At 32.5% G+C, this 15,725-nt stretch overlaps 1 protein-coding gene across 2 annotated transcripts in view; it reads right to left on the bottom strand.

The window, feature by feature from the left end:
• The window catches only part of BRIP1 (BRCA1 interacting DNA helicase 1), a 186,419-nt gene that overhangs the window by 105,178 nt on the left and 65,516 nt on the right, over nucleotides 1-15,725 (bottom strand). For both annotated transcript variants that reach the window (XM_008541212.2, XM_070562357.1), the window contains exons 9-13: nucleotides 15,201-15,400; nucleotides 11,626-11,758; nucleotides 5,000-5,151; nucleotides 2,457-2,622; nucleotides 2,199-2,339 (exon numbers count right to left, since the gene is read on the bottom strand). In XM_008541212.2, the coding sequence (XP_008539434.2) occupies nucleotides 2,199-2,339; nucleotides 2,457-2,622; nucleotides 5,000-5,151; nucleotides 11,626-11,758; nucleotides 15,201-15,400 (792 nt within the window). The remainder of the gene's footprint in view (nucleotides 1-2,198; nucleotides 2,340-2,456; nucleotides 2,623-4,999; nucleotides 5,152-11,625; nucleotides 11,759-15,200; nucleotides 15,401-15,725) is intronic.

The following is a 15,725-nucleotide window of genomic DNA, read 5'->3' as shown; positions in this document are numbered from 1 at the left end:
ATGGAGAAAAGGGAACCCTCACACACTGCTGGTGAGAATGCAAACTGTTGTAACCACTATGGAAAACAGCATGGACATTTGCCAAAAAATTAAAAATCGAAATACCATATGATCCAGCTATTCTACTTCTGGGCATTTATCCAAAGAACATGAAAACACTAATTCGAAATAGTGCACCCCTATGTTCACTGCAGCATTATTCACAATAGCCAAGACTTGGAAGCAACCTAAGTGCCCATTAAAAGATGAATGGATAAAGAAGATGTGGTATATATATACACAATGGAATACTACTCAGCCATAAAAAAGATGAAATCGTGCCATTCACAATCATAGATGGAACTTGAGGGTATTATGCTAAGTAAAATATGTCAGGTGGAGAAAGAAAAATACCATATGATTTCACTCATATGTGGAAGATAAACAAACACATACATACAGAAGACAGATTGGTTGTTACTGAAGTGGATGGGGGATGGGAGAAGGGAAGACAGTGGAAGAGGTAAAGAGATACATATGTATGGTGACAAAAGGAAACTAGACTTCTGGGGATAAACACTATGCAGTCTATACAGAAGCCGAAATACAATGATGTACACTCAAAATTTACATAATGTTATAAACCAATTTGACCTCAACAACAAAAAAAATTGGGGAAATCAACAAATGAATGTACAAACAAAATATACATACATACATTGGAATATTACTCAGCCTTAAAAAGCAAGGAAATTCTGACTCGTTACAAGATTGATGAACCTTAAAGATATCATGCTAAGTGAAATAAGCTAATCAAAAAAAGAAAAACAGCTCACAAATCCACTTATATGAGGTATCTAGAGTAGTCAAATTTATGAAAAGAGAGAGTAGAATGGTGGTTACCAAGGGCTGGGAGGAGTGGGGAATGGAGAATTGTTGATTAACCAGAATAGAATTTCAGTTTTGCAAGATGGAGAAGTTCTCTAGGTTGGCTGCACAACCATATGAATATACTTAACAAGACTGAACAGTATACCTAAAAATGGTTAAGACGGTAAGTTTTAAATTATGTGTATTTTACTACAATTAAAATAAAAAACAAATTTTTAAAAGTTGGGGGAAAATATTCTAATATTCTAACAGAATTCAGCTAAACAACTAGCATACCATTACTATTATAATTCAATGACATTACAGGTTAAATGTGCTTTTATGCACTAGATTGAGAACACAGAACCTATAACACCATTCTTACAAGAAAATATATACTAAATTTACTAATAACTTCCCGTATTTATCTGAGTCTCTAAAGAAAGCAACTTGAAAATGTGGACTATATAGTTTTCCTTCACTATTGTTTATGGCAGTGTTTCTAAACAGGAGCACACTGGCATTCTGGAAAGCACAATTCTTTGTTACATAGGAGCTTAGCATTCAATGACCCCAGCTACTAAATGCCAATAGTCCTCCCAAGTAATTGTGAGAACCAAAAATGTCCCTACAAATACACCTTGGTTGAAAACCAGAGCTTTATAAAGAATTAGAACTATGTTAGGCACACAGGTGGTGTTTAGCATGTAGCTAACTGCTTTAAATTACTTCATAAAAAGAAACAGAAGGCAGATTGGCAAATGACAATTCAAAAGTTCCTAGGAAAACTAAAATAACATTTATATGGTACTGTTACGAAAAATTAAAATCTTAACTCTCCTTACTCTTAAGGACTCATAAGAGTACTTCTACATCATCTCAGATATTCAAACGTTTGCTGAACACTTGCTAATTAATGCCAGGTATTACTCTAAGAGCAGTGGAAGAATGGGGATGTAAAAAGAAGAATAAGGATACACCATAGTCTAATGGAAAAGAGAAACACATGAACAAATAATTATACAGTAGGAAATATGGTAAAGAACTTGAATTTTTGTTTTGTTTTTAATTTTCATGAAAAAACTAAAACTTCCTTAGATAAGGAAATTGCAATACAGTCTTTGCATCCAAAGTGCATATTTTTACTCAATGGGTTGAAGCAATGCTGTTTAATAGCATTTCCTTTTGTTGATATTATCAAGTAGCTCACAGATTTTCTTTTATTCTAAAACTGAAATGTTGAATTTCCTATCAGGATCAATATGCTTGTACTTCAGGTGCATTCTAATTTGTTTATATAGAATTATATTGAGGTAAAAAGACTGAGAGACTTAAAAAAAAAAACTAACCTGTGAGTTATTAATGACATGATTAGCCTCCATTTGGATAGTAAATGTAACACCAAGTTCTGATGAAAAGGATTTCATTGGTGATAATGTCCCAGATGTTAAAACAATCGTCCAAACTTTGCCATTAATATCTGAAAAGGCCTAAAAGAAAACAACATTAGATACATAAAATTATCTTTAAAAGAGACAAATACATTTATTTAATTGTTGGTATTGAGTAAGAAGACAGAATTTTCATTTACAACATAATAAGCTTACCACGGCTGGATTTAAGCACCAAAAGTTTAGCACATGAACTGCAGTTTTCTGTCGTAAACGTTTCTTATTTTTTGGTAGAGCAAAGAACTCATTTTTATCTGAAGGATCAGTCTGATTTACCCAAGAGTAAGTCTGTTGAATAGCAACTTTATAATCATCTGCAAACCTAGATGTAAATAAAATGGCAATTAAACGGCAAAACTTTATAAAACATATGTCTCAGCTATATACAATATAAAAACTGATTATATTAAAACTAAATTGAGAGTCTTGGTATCTTCCCACTCAAAGATAACCTTCTCCCTAACCAGCAACCCCCACCACTAATTAAATTCAATAATTCTGATACAAAATACGCCATTAAATCTTAGAATCAAACCCCTCTTACACAGATTAGACATCACTAACTATCCATTCCTTACCACTTCCTATCCCTAAGTTCAAACACTGCGTAAATCATGGCAGAGCCAGAACTAAAATCCAGGCCTCCTAACTCCTAGGCCAGAGCTCTTTGCACTCTATGTTAAATCATTAGTTACGCAACAGATAACTGTATTATTGTTAAAGAAACTAAAAACTGAGTTACACTTTCTTGTTACATGAGAAAACAGAAAGATAATTTTTACTAAAAGTTTTAAAAATTTAGGAAAGTAATTATAAAATTGTTAAGTTCCTTTAAACTGTAGGTCTCAGTCTTCACCTACTTTTAAGGTACTGAAGCAGATGATCTCTGTGATCCCATGCAGCTTATAATTTCTTTCAATAGGCTTTCAAGAGGCTATAAATGCCTAGGCTTACGCAGAATAAGATGTGGTATTCTCTACTACATCCTCACCATAATATTGACTGTTAATTTCGCTCTTAGAGAGATCAGATCTCAAAGCTCAAGTCAGGGACTCTAAATCTGTTCACAGAATTTTTATAAAAAGACTGGGAGCTAAAAACTATAAAACTCCTAGAAGAAAACATAGGGGAAAATCTTCATGACATCAGATTTGGCCATGTGTTTTGAATATACCAAAAGCACCAAAAACAAAAGAAAACATAGATGAATTGGACTTGATCAAAATTTAAAAACTTTTGTACATCAAAGGACACTATCGAGTGAGCAGACAACCCACAGAATGGGAGAAAATATTTATAAAGCATATATCTGACATGGGATTAATATGCAGAATATACAAATAACTCCTACAACTCAATAACAATACCAACAACAACAAAAAAGCCAATTGAAAAATGGGCAAAAGACTTGAATAGACATTTCCTCAATGGAGACATACACATGGACAAAAAGCACATGAAAAGATGTTCAGTATCTCTAACCATTAGAGAAGTCAATTAATCATTAAATCAAAACCACCAGGAGATACTACTTTATACCCCTGAGGATGGCTATTACCCAAAAAACAGAAAATAACAAGTACTGGCAATGATGTAAAGAAATTGAAACTCTTGCCCATAACTATGGGAACCTAAAATGTGCAGTTGCTGTGGAAAATAGTACGTTGGTTTCTCAAAAAGCTAAATACAGAATTATCATCTGATCCTGCAATTCCACTGCTAGTTATGTATCCAGAAGAAACTGAAAGCAGGGATTCGCAGTTACTTGTATATCAATGTTCAACTGCAGCATTATTCACAATAGGTAAAAGGTGGAAAAATTCTAAAGTCCAAGAACAAAAGAATGGATAAACAAAATGTGACATATACATACAACGAAATATTTTTCTGCCACAAAAAGGAATGACATTCTGATATGTTGCAACATGGATGAACCTTGAAAACATTATGCTAAGTGAAATAAGCCAGACACAAAACAACAAATGTTATATGATTCCACTTATACGAGATACCTGGAAAGTGCAAATCCATAGAGATACAAGTAGAATAGAGGTTATCAGAGGCTGTGTGGAAAGGGAAATGAGAGATATTGTTTCATGGGTAAAGAGTTCCTGTTGGGGATGATGAAAAAATTCTGGAAATGGATATTGATGATGGTTGCACAACAATGTGAATATACTTAATGCTACTGAAATATACACTTAAAAATGGTTAAAAGGGTAAATTTTATGCTATGTATATTTTACCACAATAAAAAAAAACACTAAAAAAAATTACTGGAACCAGGTAGTACTATAACTTAACAAGGGGTAGTATGCAGGGAGTTGACTGCTTTTCATTTTCCACATTTCCCTAAATAGAGGCTTTATACAAGAAGAAAGAAAGTTTCTGACACTGGAAGAAACATACCTAAAGTATACTTAAGAGAAAAAAATGCTTAAATTTAGTCCTAGAGGACTATAAATTTAATGCTGAATTAATTAAATGTATGTATTTACTGATTTAAATATTCATTTTCATTAATAAAAACTAATTTCAATTGATCTGAGTCTGTGTCAATAAGTAAGAGCAATACTTATACCACTTGTTTACGATTATCCCACGTACTCATAAAAATTAATATATGTTAAGCACATTCTAGCACCCAATAAAGCTAATATTTTTAAGAGGAAAAATACAGATCAGATATCTTCACTTACCTGCTATTTTGCCTAAAAAGATAGTCAAGCACCATAAAAAGTCCTTTGAGCATTATTTGAGTTGAAGCACTAATAATAGGTACTTCTCTTGACTCTTTACCATGAATTGGTAGGACTTTTTCTTCTTTTTGTAGGACAGCAGAAAAATGTCCCTATAAGAAATTACCATATTAAGTATACTGGGTGGGGGGAGACAAACTCCTCAAAACTATAATGAAACCCAAATGAAATACACATTAAAATTTTGGGCAAATATTAATACACAAGTGCTAAAATATGTTTTGGATTCCCATATATTCCGAAATTCTCTTCAGAGTAAATGACACTTTAATATTAAGTTATACATTTAGGAGGTCCATTACTTCTTCAGGCAATTAGGGTATTATACAGTGCCCTTCAAAAGTAATAAACTAGGGGCTGGCCCCGTGGTGTAGTGGTTAAGTTTGCGTGCTCCCCTTCAGCAGCCCGGGGTTTGTTGGTTCAGATCCCGGGTGCAGACCTACACACTGCTCATCAAGCCATGCTGTGTCAGCCACCCACTTATAAAACAGAGGAAGATTGGCACAGATGTTAGCTCAGGGTCAATCTTCCTCAGCAAAAAGAGGAGGATTGGCGGCAGATGTTAGCTCAGAGCTAATCTTCCTCAAAAAAAAAAGAAATAAATTAAGGAACTAAATAAAAATGTAACAAATGGTTTCTCCAGGTAGCTTAAAAGGGGTGCTAAGCCACCTAAATGAATTATTCCCTGAGTATGACTATATGACAAGCAAAACTAAAAGAATGACTCAAGGAAACAATATATGCTCAATACAAGATGTATGTTAACTGCCTTCTTAGTTTTTACATGGCTCCTAAGTTTTAATATGGATGGAAGTGTAGACATTAAGATAAAATTATAAGAAAAAAGAAAAGTATGTTTTCCCACATTATGAAAGAGAAACCTGAATATTGAAGCAATAAAAGATATTGGTGCCAACTTTGACGTTTGACAATAAAAGATGTGCTCAATGAAAATAAAGTCGGAAAACAGTTAAGAAAAACGACAGATAAATTTTAATATTCAGATATATTATGAAATAATATATGTCCATAAGAGTAAAATTAGTCTCCACTGAAAAACATTAAGGATACAAATAGAAATATTTTTCAAAAAGAAACAAAGAATGAAAAAGACGCTATGAACATGAAAAATCATTCAGTGGTACAAATTATTAATGAAAAACAAGTATTAAATTGTTCTTTTAAAAAATCAAGCCACCTCAGCAATACCTTCTATGAAGGCTACTATTTCTCTCCAACACTGGCAGAATACTGGCAATTTATTCTATAACACTACAGAACTGAACTACTGAAGGTGAGGCACTGTACTAAAAACGGAAGGACTGAATGAACTTCTGCATACTGAATCATGAGACTACTCCAAGGTCACTTCTGGCTAGGTTACCCAAACATTGACAGCTGGGCTTATAGATGAATAGAAAACCAAGAGAATGGGAAACACAGACACACAGATAATTATTACTTCACAGGAAACATAAAGTTAGATAAAAAAATCAATCAAGTAAGTTTCATGACATTACTATCACATGATGATATACACACTGAACATTAATATAATTGTATGGAGAGAATGGAGAGTGGAGAAAGGGAAAGAAGTAGAGAGGAAAAGTAGGAAGAGAGGGAGGGATGGAGAGAAGAAAAAAGAGAGAGTGTATGTGTAAAGGAGCTAAATCATCATCATATTTAATAGGAAGTCAATAGAGAACATCTAAATTGAAAACTCAAAAGTAGCTGAACCCATATGTTATTCAGCAAATTGGGGTTAAATAACAGAAGAAACCACTATAAAAGTTAAAAGTGCCACTGGGAAATGAAAATTGGGATTGAGAAGGAGAGGGACAGATGAATGCTTTTCTTGATAATACTAATTGACTCTTTAAATTATGTACATATGTTACTCTGGTAAAAATTAAATTCTAAAAAATTTAATAATCACAATGATGAATTTCTTAAATAACTAGGATTAGAGGAAATTTCCTTAACCTAGTAAAAATAATAACAAAAATCCTAAAGCACCCATAGAATAAGAAAAAGAATTTGCAAATCAAATATCCAATAAAGTGCTAATATCCAGAATATATAAAGAACTCTTTGAGATACCACTTCACTCCCCCTAGGAAGACTGTAATAAAAAAGAGACACTAACAAGTGTTGGCGAGGATGTGGAAGAAATTAGAACTCTCATAAATTGTTGATGGCATTGCAAAATGGTGCAGCCCCTTTGGAAAACAATTTGGCAGTTCCTCAAAAAATTAAACACTGAGTTACCATATGGCCCAGCGATTCCACTCCTAACTAAATACTCATGAGAACTGAAAATATATGTCCACACAAAAATTTGTACATGAAAAGTCATTGTACCGTTATTTGCAATAGCCAAAAAGTAGAAACAATCCAAATACATCAACTGATAATGGATAAACAAAATGCAGTATATTCATACAATGGAATATGTTTTGTTAATAAAAAGGAATGAAGTGCTACATACTACAACATAGATGGACATTGAAAACATTATGCAAAGTAAAGAAGCCAGTCATAAAAGATTACATGCTGAGTTTCCATTTATATACAACATCCAGAATACGCAGATTCACTGAAATAGAAAGTAGAACAGTGCTTTCCAAGAGCTTAGGGAGAAGGAAATGGGGGAAACAGGTACAAAGTTTCTTTCTGAGGTAATGAAAATGTTTCAAAATTAGATACTAGTGATGGTTGCACAACTGACTATACTAAAAACCACTGAATACTTTCAAATAGCGAATTTTACGGCATGTGAATTATATCTCAATCAAGCTCCTAATAAAAAATAAAAATAATGAATTTTTTTTAAGTACAGTAGACATATTACTAAATAGCATAACACTAGTGGTATAGTTCTTCTAAAGTAAACAATTTAAGACTAGGATTTTTTTTCACTGCCTGTGATGAACAACAGTGGAAGTTTAAGCTAACAAAGTAAGAAACAAATAAACTGTGAAGGAATTGGAAAGAGAGAAAATAGTCCTTACTCATAGACAGCACGATTATCTACATAGAAAATTTAAGAATCTATAGACAAACCTATAAGGGAGTTCAGCAAAGTGGTTGATTACAAGATAAATAAATAAAAATCAACTACCATTCTTATACACCAATAATAATTTTAAAATGCAATTCTTTTAAATATACCACTTGAAAAAGAAACAGAAACTTTAACTTACTCAGGAATAAATCTAACCAAAAGCACCTAAGACTTTTAAAAATAAAATTATAAAATTTTATTGGAAGATATAGAGGAAGAGATAACAAATGAAGAATTATATCTTGCTCATGAATGGAAAAACTCCATATTGTAAGTATGTCAATTCTTTCTAAATTAATCCATTAATGCAATGCAATTCCAATCAAAAATCAGATATGTGGTAGACTGGTATTGAAAATCAGAGGGAAATGGATGGACTATTTAGAAATTCACTGTTCACACAGGAAATAAAATAGATTCCCTACCTTATAACATAAACAAAAATGAATCACAAGCTGATTAAAAATCTTTATTAAAAAAAACTTAACATTTTTAGAAGAAAACATAGCACAGGAAAGATTGCTTAAACTTAACTCCAATACTACAATTCATAAAGGAAAAAACACTGATGAATTTGAATACACTAAAATAAAAAAAATTTGGAAAACATACACCATGAATAGACAAACCATAGAATAATATACATGCAATGCAATAAGCAACAAAGAATTAGTATTTAGAATACATAAAGGAAATAATGAGAGATATACACAAAGATATTTTCAAGAATGTTCATATCAGAATTGTTTCTTATTTTGGGAAAACTAGCAACAAGCTATATTTCAAATGCCACATTAATCAAATAATTTAGAATATGTGCACTCACAAGAAAGCTACACCACAACTAAAAATCTTGTGAAAGAATCTTTATTAAAATAGAAGAGTACTCATAATATATTGTTAAATGAAAAGAGACTACAAAAAAACATGTATCATATCAGAAATATATTTGTCAATTGAATATATGCATAGAAGGTATAAAAAGATATAAAGCCAAAAGTTAATAAGGATTATCCTTAAGTTTATTACTCTTTTTTCTTTGTGTCTTTCTATATTTTCCAAGTTTTTTCCTGTGACATACATTTTATTTGTAATTTTTTATTAGAGTATAATATATAGAGTACACCAATCTTAAGTGCACAGCTCACTAAACACACACATACACCTATGTAACTAACACTCAATCAGGATACAAAACATTCCTCAAATCCCAGTTGGTTCCCATTTGCCCCTTCTCAGCCCAAATTGCTCCATACCCCTGCACAGTAGTAACCAGCATTCTGACATCTATTAGTATAATTATTTTCATCTTTCTTAAATTTCATGAAAATGAAATTATACAGTTCGTACTCTTTTGTGTCTAGTTTCTTTTACTCAACATTATGTCTGTAAGATTCATTCATATGGTTGTGGTGGCAGTGGTTCATTTTTTAAACTGCTGTGCAGTATTCCACTATATGAATTTCCCACGATTTATTTATCCATTTTCCTGTTGATATGAATAATTTTTTTTTTTCTTTTTCTCCCCAAAGCCCCCCGGTACATAGTTGTATATTCTTCGTTGTGGGTCCTTCCAGTTGTAGCATGTGGGACGCTGCCTCAGCGTGGTTTGATGAGCAGTGCCATGTCCATGCCCAGGATTTGAACCAACAAAACACTGAACCGCCTGCAGTGGAGCACGCAAACTTAACCACTCGGCCACAGGGCCAGCCCCATATGAATAATTTTTAAAATGCAAAAGGTTTATGCATGAAAAGATGTCACAAAGTGGAAAAATACTTATGATATCACATTGCTTTTTTTAAATGTAGGGCAAAAATTATAAATATAGTCTGATTAAAATATATTTTGAGTACTCATATGCCCAGAATGCTAGTGGTGATGTTAGCAATAGTTATCTTTTTTGGTTCAACAACCTCTTTATATCTATATGAGGAAAACTACAAAACTATGATAAAAGAAATCAAAGAAGATCTACATAAATGGAGAGATACTCCATGTTCATAGATAGGAAGACTCAATATTGTTCAGATACCAGCTCTTCCCAGCTTGATCTATAGATTCAATGCAATCCCAATCAAAATCCCAGCAGGTTATTTTGTGGATACTAACAAACTGATTCTAAAGTTATATAGAAAGACAAAAGACCCAGAATAGCCAACACAATATTGAAGAACAAAATCAGAGGACTGATACAACCCAGCTTCAAGACTTAGTATAAAGCGACAGCAATCAAGACAGTGGTATTAGTGAAGGAACAGACAAATTGATCAATGGAAAAGAACAGAGAGCCCAGAAATAGACCCACACAAATACAGTCAACTGATCTTTGACAAAGCAGCAAAGACAATCCAACGGAGAAATGATGGTCTTTTCAAAAAATTGTGATAGAATAATTGGACATCCACATGCAAAGAAATCAGTCCAGACACAGACCTTATACCCGTCACAAAAATTAACTCAAAATGGATTACAGATCTAAATATAAAACACAAAACTATAAAACTTCTAGAAGACAGGAGAAAATCTAGGTGACTTCGGGTTTGGTGATGAGTTTTTAGATGCAACACCAAAAGCATGATCCATCAAAGAAAAAAATTGATAAGCTGAACTTTATTAAAACTAAAAACGTATGCTGTTAAAGGCATTGTTAATAGAAAGAAAAGACAAGCCACAGGCTGGGTGAATATGTTTGCAAACACCTATGTGATGAAGGACTTGTATACAAAATATACAAAGAACTCTTAAAACTCAACAATAAGAAAACAAACAACCCAACAGAAAAGTAAGCAAAAGATCTAAAAAGACACCTCACCAAATAAGATATGTAGATGTCAAATAGGCATGTGAAAAGAGGCTCCACATCATATGTTAGACGGGGGGTGGGTGTACATGAGAACTCTGTCCTTTCTGCTCAATTTTTCTATAAACCTAAAACAACCACTCTAAAAAGTAGTCTATTAATTTAAATAAATAAATAAATAAATAAGAACAACAACAAAATTCTCATCTGCAAAAAGAAAGAACTCTTTGAAAATATAATATAAAGCATGAAGCCGTTATCCTGAAAAGTGTACAAAAGTACATATTCATAAAATTTTACATACAATTTCGTAAAGTTCATAGTATCCCAAAGACCATTTATGATCTCTATCCACCCAGGTTTATAACCTCTAAGTCAAGGAGAACAAAAGATGAATTTATCTTTTTATTTTCCAAATTTTTAACTTTTATAATTGACGAAATAAATTTACAACCTAAAAATATTGATTTCTTTTAGCTTTGAAGCAATTAATTCCTTAAAGCCTTATTTCCTTCAACTAATTAGTGCTACTTTTTCATCCATAATGTATGCCATCACTTAAAAATCATCAAACGTAGATAATAAAATTTTTAAACAATTAAATTCCTAACTTTATTTTTTTACTCTGGATTAATTTCTTTACCATTAAATAATTTCTAATTCACTAAATGAATTTCATAGGTGGAAAAAAAATCTTACCTGCAAAATGGGAAAAGTAGCAGTGGTGATGCCCATTTTGTGTAAATTTAAGAGCATTTCACTTCCACTCCATATTTTACAGGATGATTCATAATCCCTCTCCACAAGATGTTCAGAGTTTGCTTCTAACCAACTGGAATAAAATAAAACAATTCCATCAACCAGTAACAACCTTATGTGTACCATTTGAATAAAAGAGAACTATGATACATTGATCTGTATTCCTTGAAGCTCTTAGGGCACAAAAGTGGATCAATTAAGAAATCTTTTAAAAAGCATGCATGTCTCAAACTGCAAAATAAACATTTATATAGTTAAAAAGTAAGCTTTTATTCATAAAAGAGAAATACATGTGATTTCTCAATTGTGTTTTGTGGATTCGCACTATTTTACTTGATTGTCTCTCCAACTGAGAGCTTAGGAGCTTATTCCAAATGTACATAAAAGGAGATACAAAACAACCTAATAAAGAAATCAATGTTACACATTAACTCACAATGAGAATTACCAAAAAATACATAAATATATTCATTAATATATATACACATTTGTACATTCAATAAGTGCTTAAATGCCTATATTATGCCAGACGTTGGACACTGTATTATGCCAGGGTAGCAGAAATACAGCAGTAAATAAAATAGGCAAAGTCCTAATTCTTACGGAAATTATATTCTACTAAATGGAGAAAGAAACAAACTTAGAAACAAATACATGAACAAGAAAATATCAGGTGGTGACAAGTGATAGAATGAAAATGTTAGGTTAATATAATCTAATTGCTACTTCAATCTGAATGTCAAGGAAGCTCTCCCTGAGGTGACATTTATGCTAACAACTGAAAGCAAAAAGTACCAATCATGGGAAGATCAGAAAAAAAGAGTATTCTAAGCAGAAGGAATAGCTAGTACAAAGATGCTGAGGTGGTTAGCAAATTTTCCTTATTTAAGGACCTGAAAAAAAACCAGTGTAGTGTAACACAATGGGCAAAAAGGAATAATGGTAAGAACAATGTTAATGATAAGCAAGGAATCAGATGATGTTGAGCCAGGATAAGAAACTTGGATTCTATTCAGAGTGCAATGGAAAGGTTCTAAATGGAGGATTTTAAATAAGAGAGAGACAATCTATTTTAAGCGTTTAAAAGATGATGCCAGCTTCCAAACCAGAATGGATTATAGGAGAAAGGCAAGAATGAAAGCAGAGACCTATTGGAAGGCTGCTACAGTATTCTAGTTGAGAGATGACTCTGGGATGATAGATATGAGGTCAATGGATTTGGGACATATTGTGCAGGTAGCACTTACAAAACTTACTGACGAAGTGAATGAGGTGAGGCAATGATAAAGAACAACGTTTAAGATTTTTGATTTGAGGAACTGGTTGGTATTGCTTGCTTAGAACAAAAGATGCTCCTAGTGCTCTTATCACTTAGGAAATTACAAGCGTTTTAGGAGCTCTGTGCCAGGAACTGGGGACAGAGACCAATATATATATTTTCTATTATTTCACAGAAGTTAAGACAAAAACACTTTTCATAGTGGTGGTAGTCAACAATACCCAACACTGCTGAGAAGCTGAGGAAGAAAACAGAACATTAACCTGTGGATTTTGACCTTGTTCTTACCAAGGTCACCAATAGTCTTGGTGACCTTGATAAGAACAATTTCAGCAAATTTATGCAGACAGCAATACTACTGGAATCGATGAGGAAAGAATGGGAAGTGCGAAAATAGAATTAGCAACTATAGACAACACTTTCGACAAATTATGCTGTGAAATAAAAACGACAAAATTCTACATGGCAAAAATATCATAAGGAAAGACAAGCATAAGGCAAAATGGTGGAAAAAAGTATTTGTAACTCTACACAGGTAAAGGGTTAATTTACGAAGAGCTTGTACAAATCAATAAGAAAAAGAACCATAACAACAAAGAGCAAAAGAAGGACAGAGAGGTCAACAGACAGTTGACAGAAAAGGAAATATACATGGCCCTTAAAGATGTTTAATCTCACTCATATTAAGAGAAATGAAATGAAAATTATACTTGGACACTACATTTCACCCATCAGGCTAGAAAAAACAACCCTGATACTCTCATACACTGCTGGTAAGAGTATAAGTAGTCCTCCACCCACCTATCCATTGTGTAAATTTTAGAAATATCTATCAAAATTACACGTAGATCTATGGTTTGACCCAACAATCCCATTTCTGGAAATTTTCCTACAGATACACTCCCATACACATAAAATGGTATATGTTCAAAGTTATTCATTACAGCAATGTAATAGCAAAAGATTGTAAATAACTTCAATATCTATTAATCAGAGGCTGCTTAAATAAATTATTGTACATCCATGCAATGGAATTCTAGACAACTATTTTTTTAAACTGATAAAGTTTTTTAGGTCTTGATATGGAAAGATCTCCAAAATATACTGTTAAGTGAAGAAAAGCAAGATACAGGAAAACATATGTATAAAGTACAGTGCCTATAGTTAACAATACTGTATTGTATATTTAAAAATTTGCTAAGAGGGTAGATCTTATATTAAGTGTTCTTACCACAAAAAATAATAATAAATAAAGAGGGCAGAAGGAAACTTCCAGAGGTGATGAATATGTTTATGGCACAGATTCTGGTGATGGTTTCATGGATGTATACTTATCTGCAAACTCATCAAATTGTATACATTAAATATTTACATCTTTGTGTACATCAATCATACTTCAATAAAGTGGTTTAAAAAAATAATACATATTTTTATGTTTAAAATGGAGAAGACAAAAAAGTATGTATAGTACGCCACCATTTGGATAAAAAGGAGAGATAAGAGAAAGCATCTATATTGGCTCACATATGGGTAAATATGCACTGAATGATAAACTTGCTTAGGAAGACAGTAACTAAGCAGATAGGGGATGGAGTGGGAAGGAGGTTTTTATAATATAAATTTGTATACCTTTTATGTTCAAATATGTGACTGTATAACATTCCATTTTTTTTAAAGTATACTGTGAAGGGAACATAAAAATGCTGCAGTAAATGAATGGGATGTAGGGTCAGGTGAGGTTTTTCTAAGAGATTCTAGATCAACACCTAATGTCTGATGAAAGGGAAATTATCTAATGTAAATTCTAATAAAATTATTGCTAAATCTATTATTCAGAGTATTGAAATCTTGGGTTGAAACTCATCAAACCAGAATCCTACTCAAACTAGAGGATAAAGTGATAAATTAAAGCCATGATCCAGAATTTTAAAATATGTTACATAAAGCCATGCTTAATTTATGTTTAGCCCAGTGTCCTATATACATTGATGAGGCTGCTATATTAAGAATAAGATTCAGAATTATCAATTTGAAAAATCAATTATGTTCATTATATTCTTTTGAACAAGACAAAAGTTTGGACTAGCCTATTTTTAAAAGTTTAACTCACAAGGAATAATCCATTTCCCAAGTAGTCTGGTCAAAGTTTACTAACTATAAAACACTCTGGCATAATAAAACATGTTTTTTTAATCCAAAGGCAGCACAAATGACACTGACAGACAAATGCTCTTACTTAATAAGGCTATAGCACACAGCTCGTAGGGGTTCATGGTCTTTCTTTCTTATGTTATTGTTGACCATACTATCTAGTTCGTCTCGAGCAAATCGAAGCTGAACTTCTGTTATACTGTAACTTGCCGATTCCCGAGCACAGTCCTCAATGTTATGAGCTTCATCTAAAATGACAATCTGTTCTTTCAGATTGATATCCATCTATAAGATAAAAGAATTTTCCTATAAAACATTCAGCAAAATGGATTCAACAGCAGTAGGCAAGATATTTCATTTAAAAATTTACACTATAGGCCAATATTGCAAGTGTAATCATATAAGCAACTGGTTCTAGGTCTTAAAACTTTTAAAGCACTAAGGTCAACCAAATATCAGCTTAACATTACAGAATTTGCCACTTTTCACTCTCAAAATACTTTGCAAACCTATCAACCAAAATAATATGTGTTAAGTGACCCTGGAACAAGGTACAGCTGGTTACACAAAGGGGTATACAAATCCCCCACTCTGAAGGAATCTCCAACAT

The sequence above is a fragment of the Equus przewalskii genome, chromosome 10 (genome assembly GCF_037783145.1).
Source record: "Equus przewalskii isolate Varuska chromosome 10, EquPr2, whole genome shotgun sequence".
In the NCBI taxonomy this organism is placed as follows: domain Eukaryota; kingdom Metazoa; phylum Chordata; class Mammalia; order Perissodactyla; family Equidae; genus Equus; species Equus przewalskii.
Note: the sequence above shows the minus strand (reverse complement) of the source record. Positions and strands in the feature narration are given on the sequence as shown.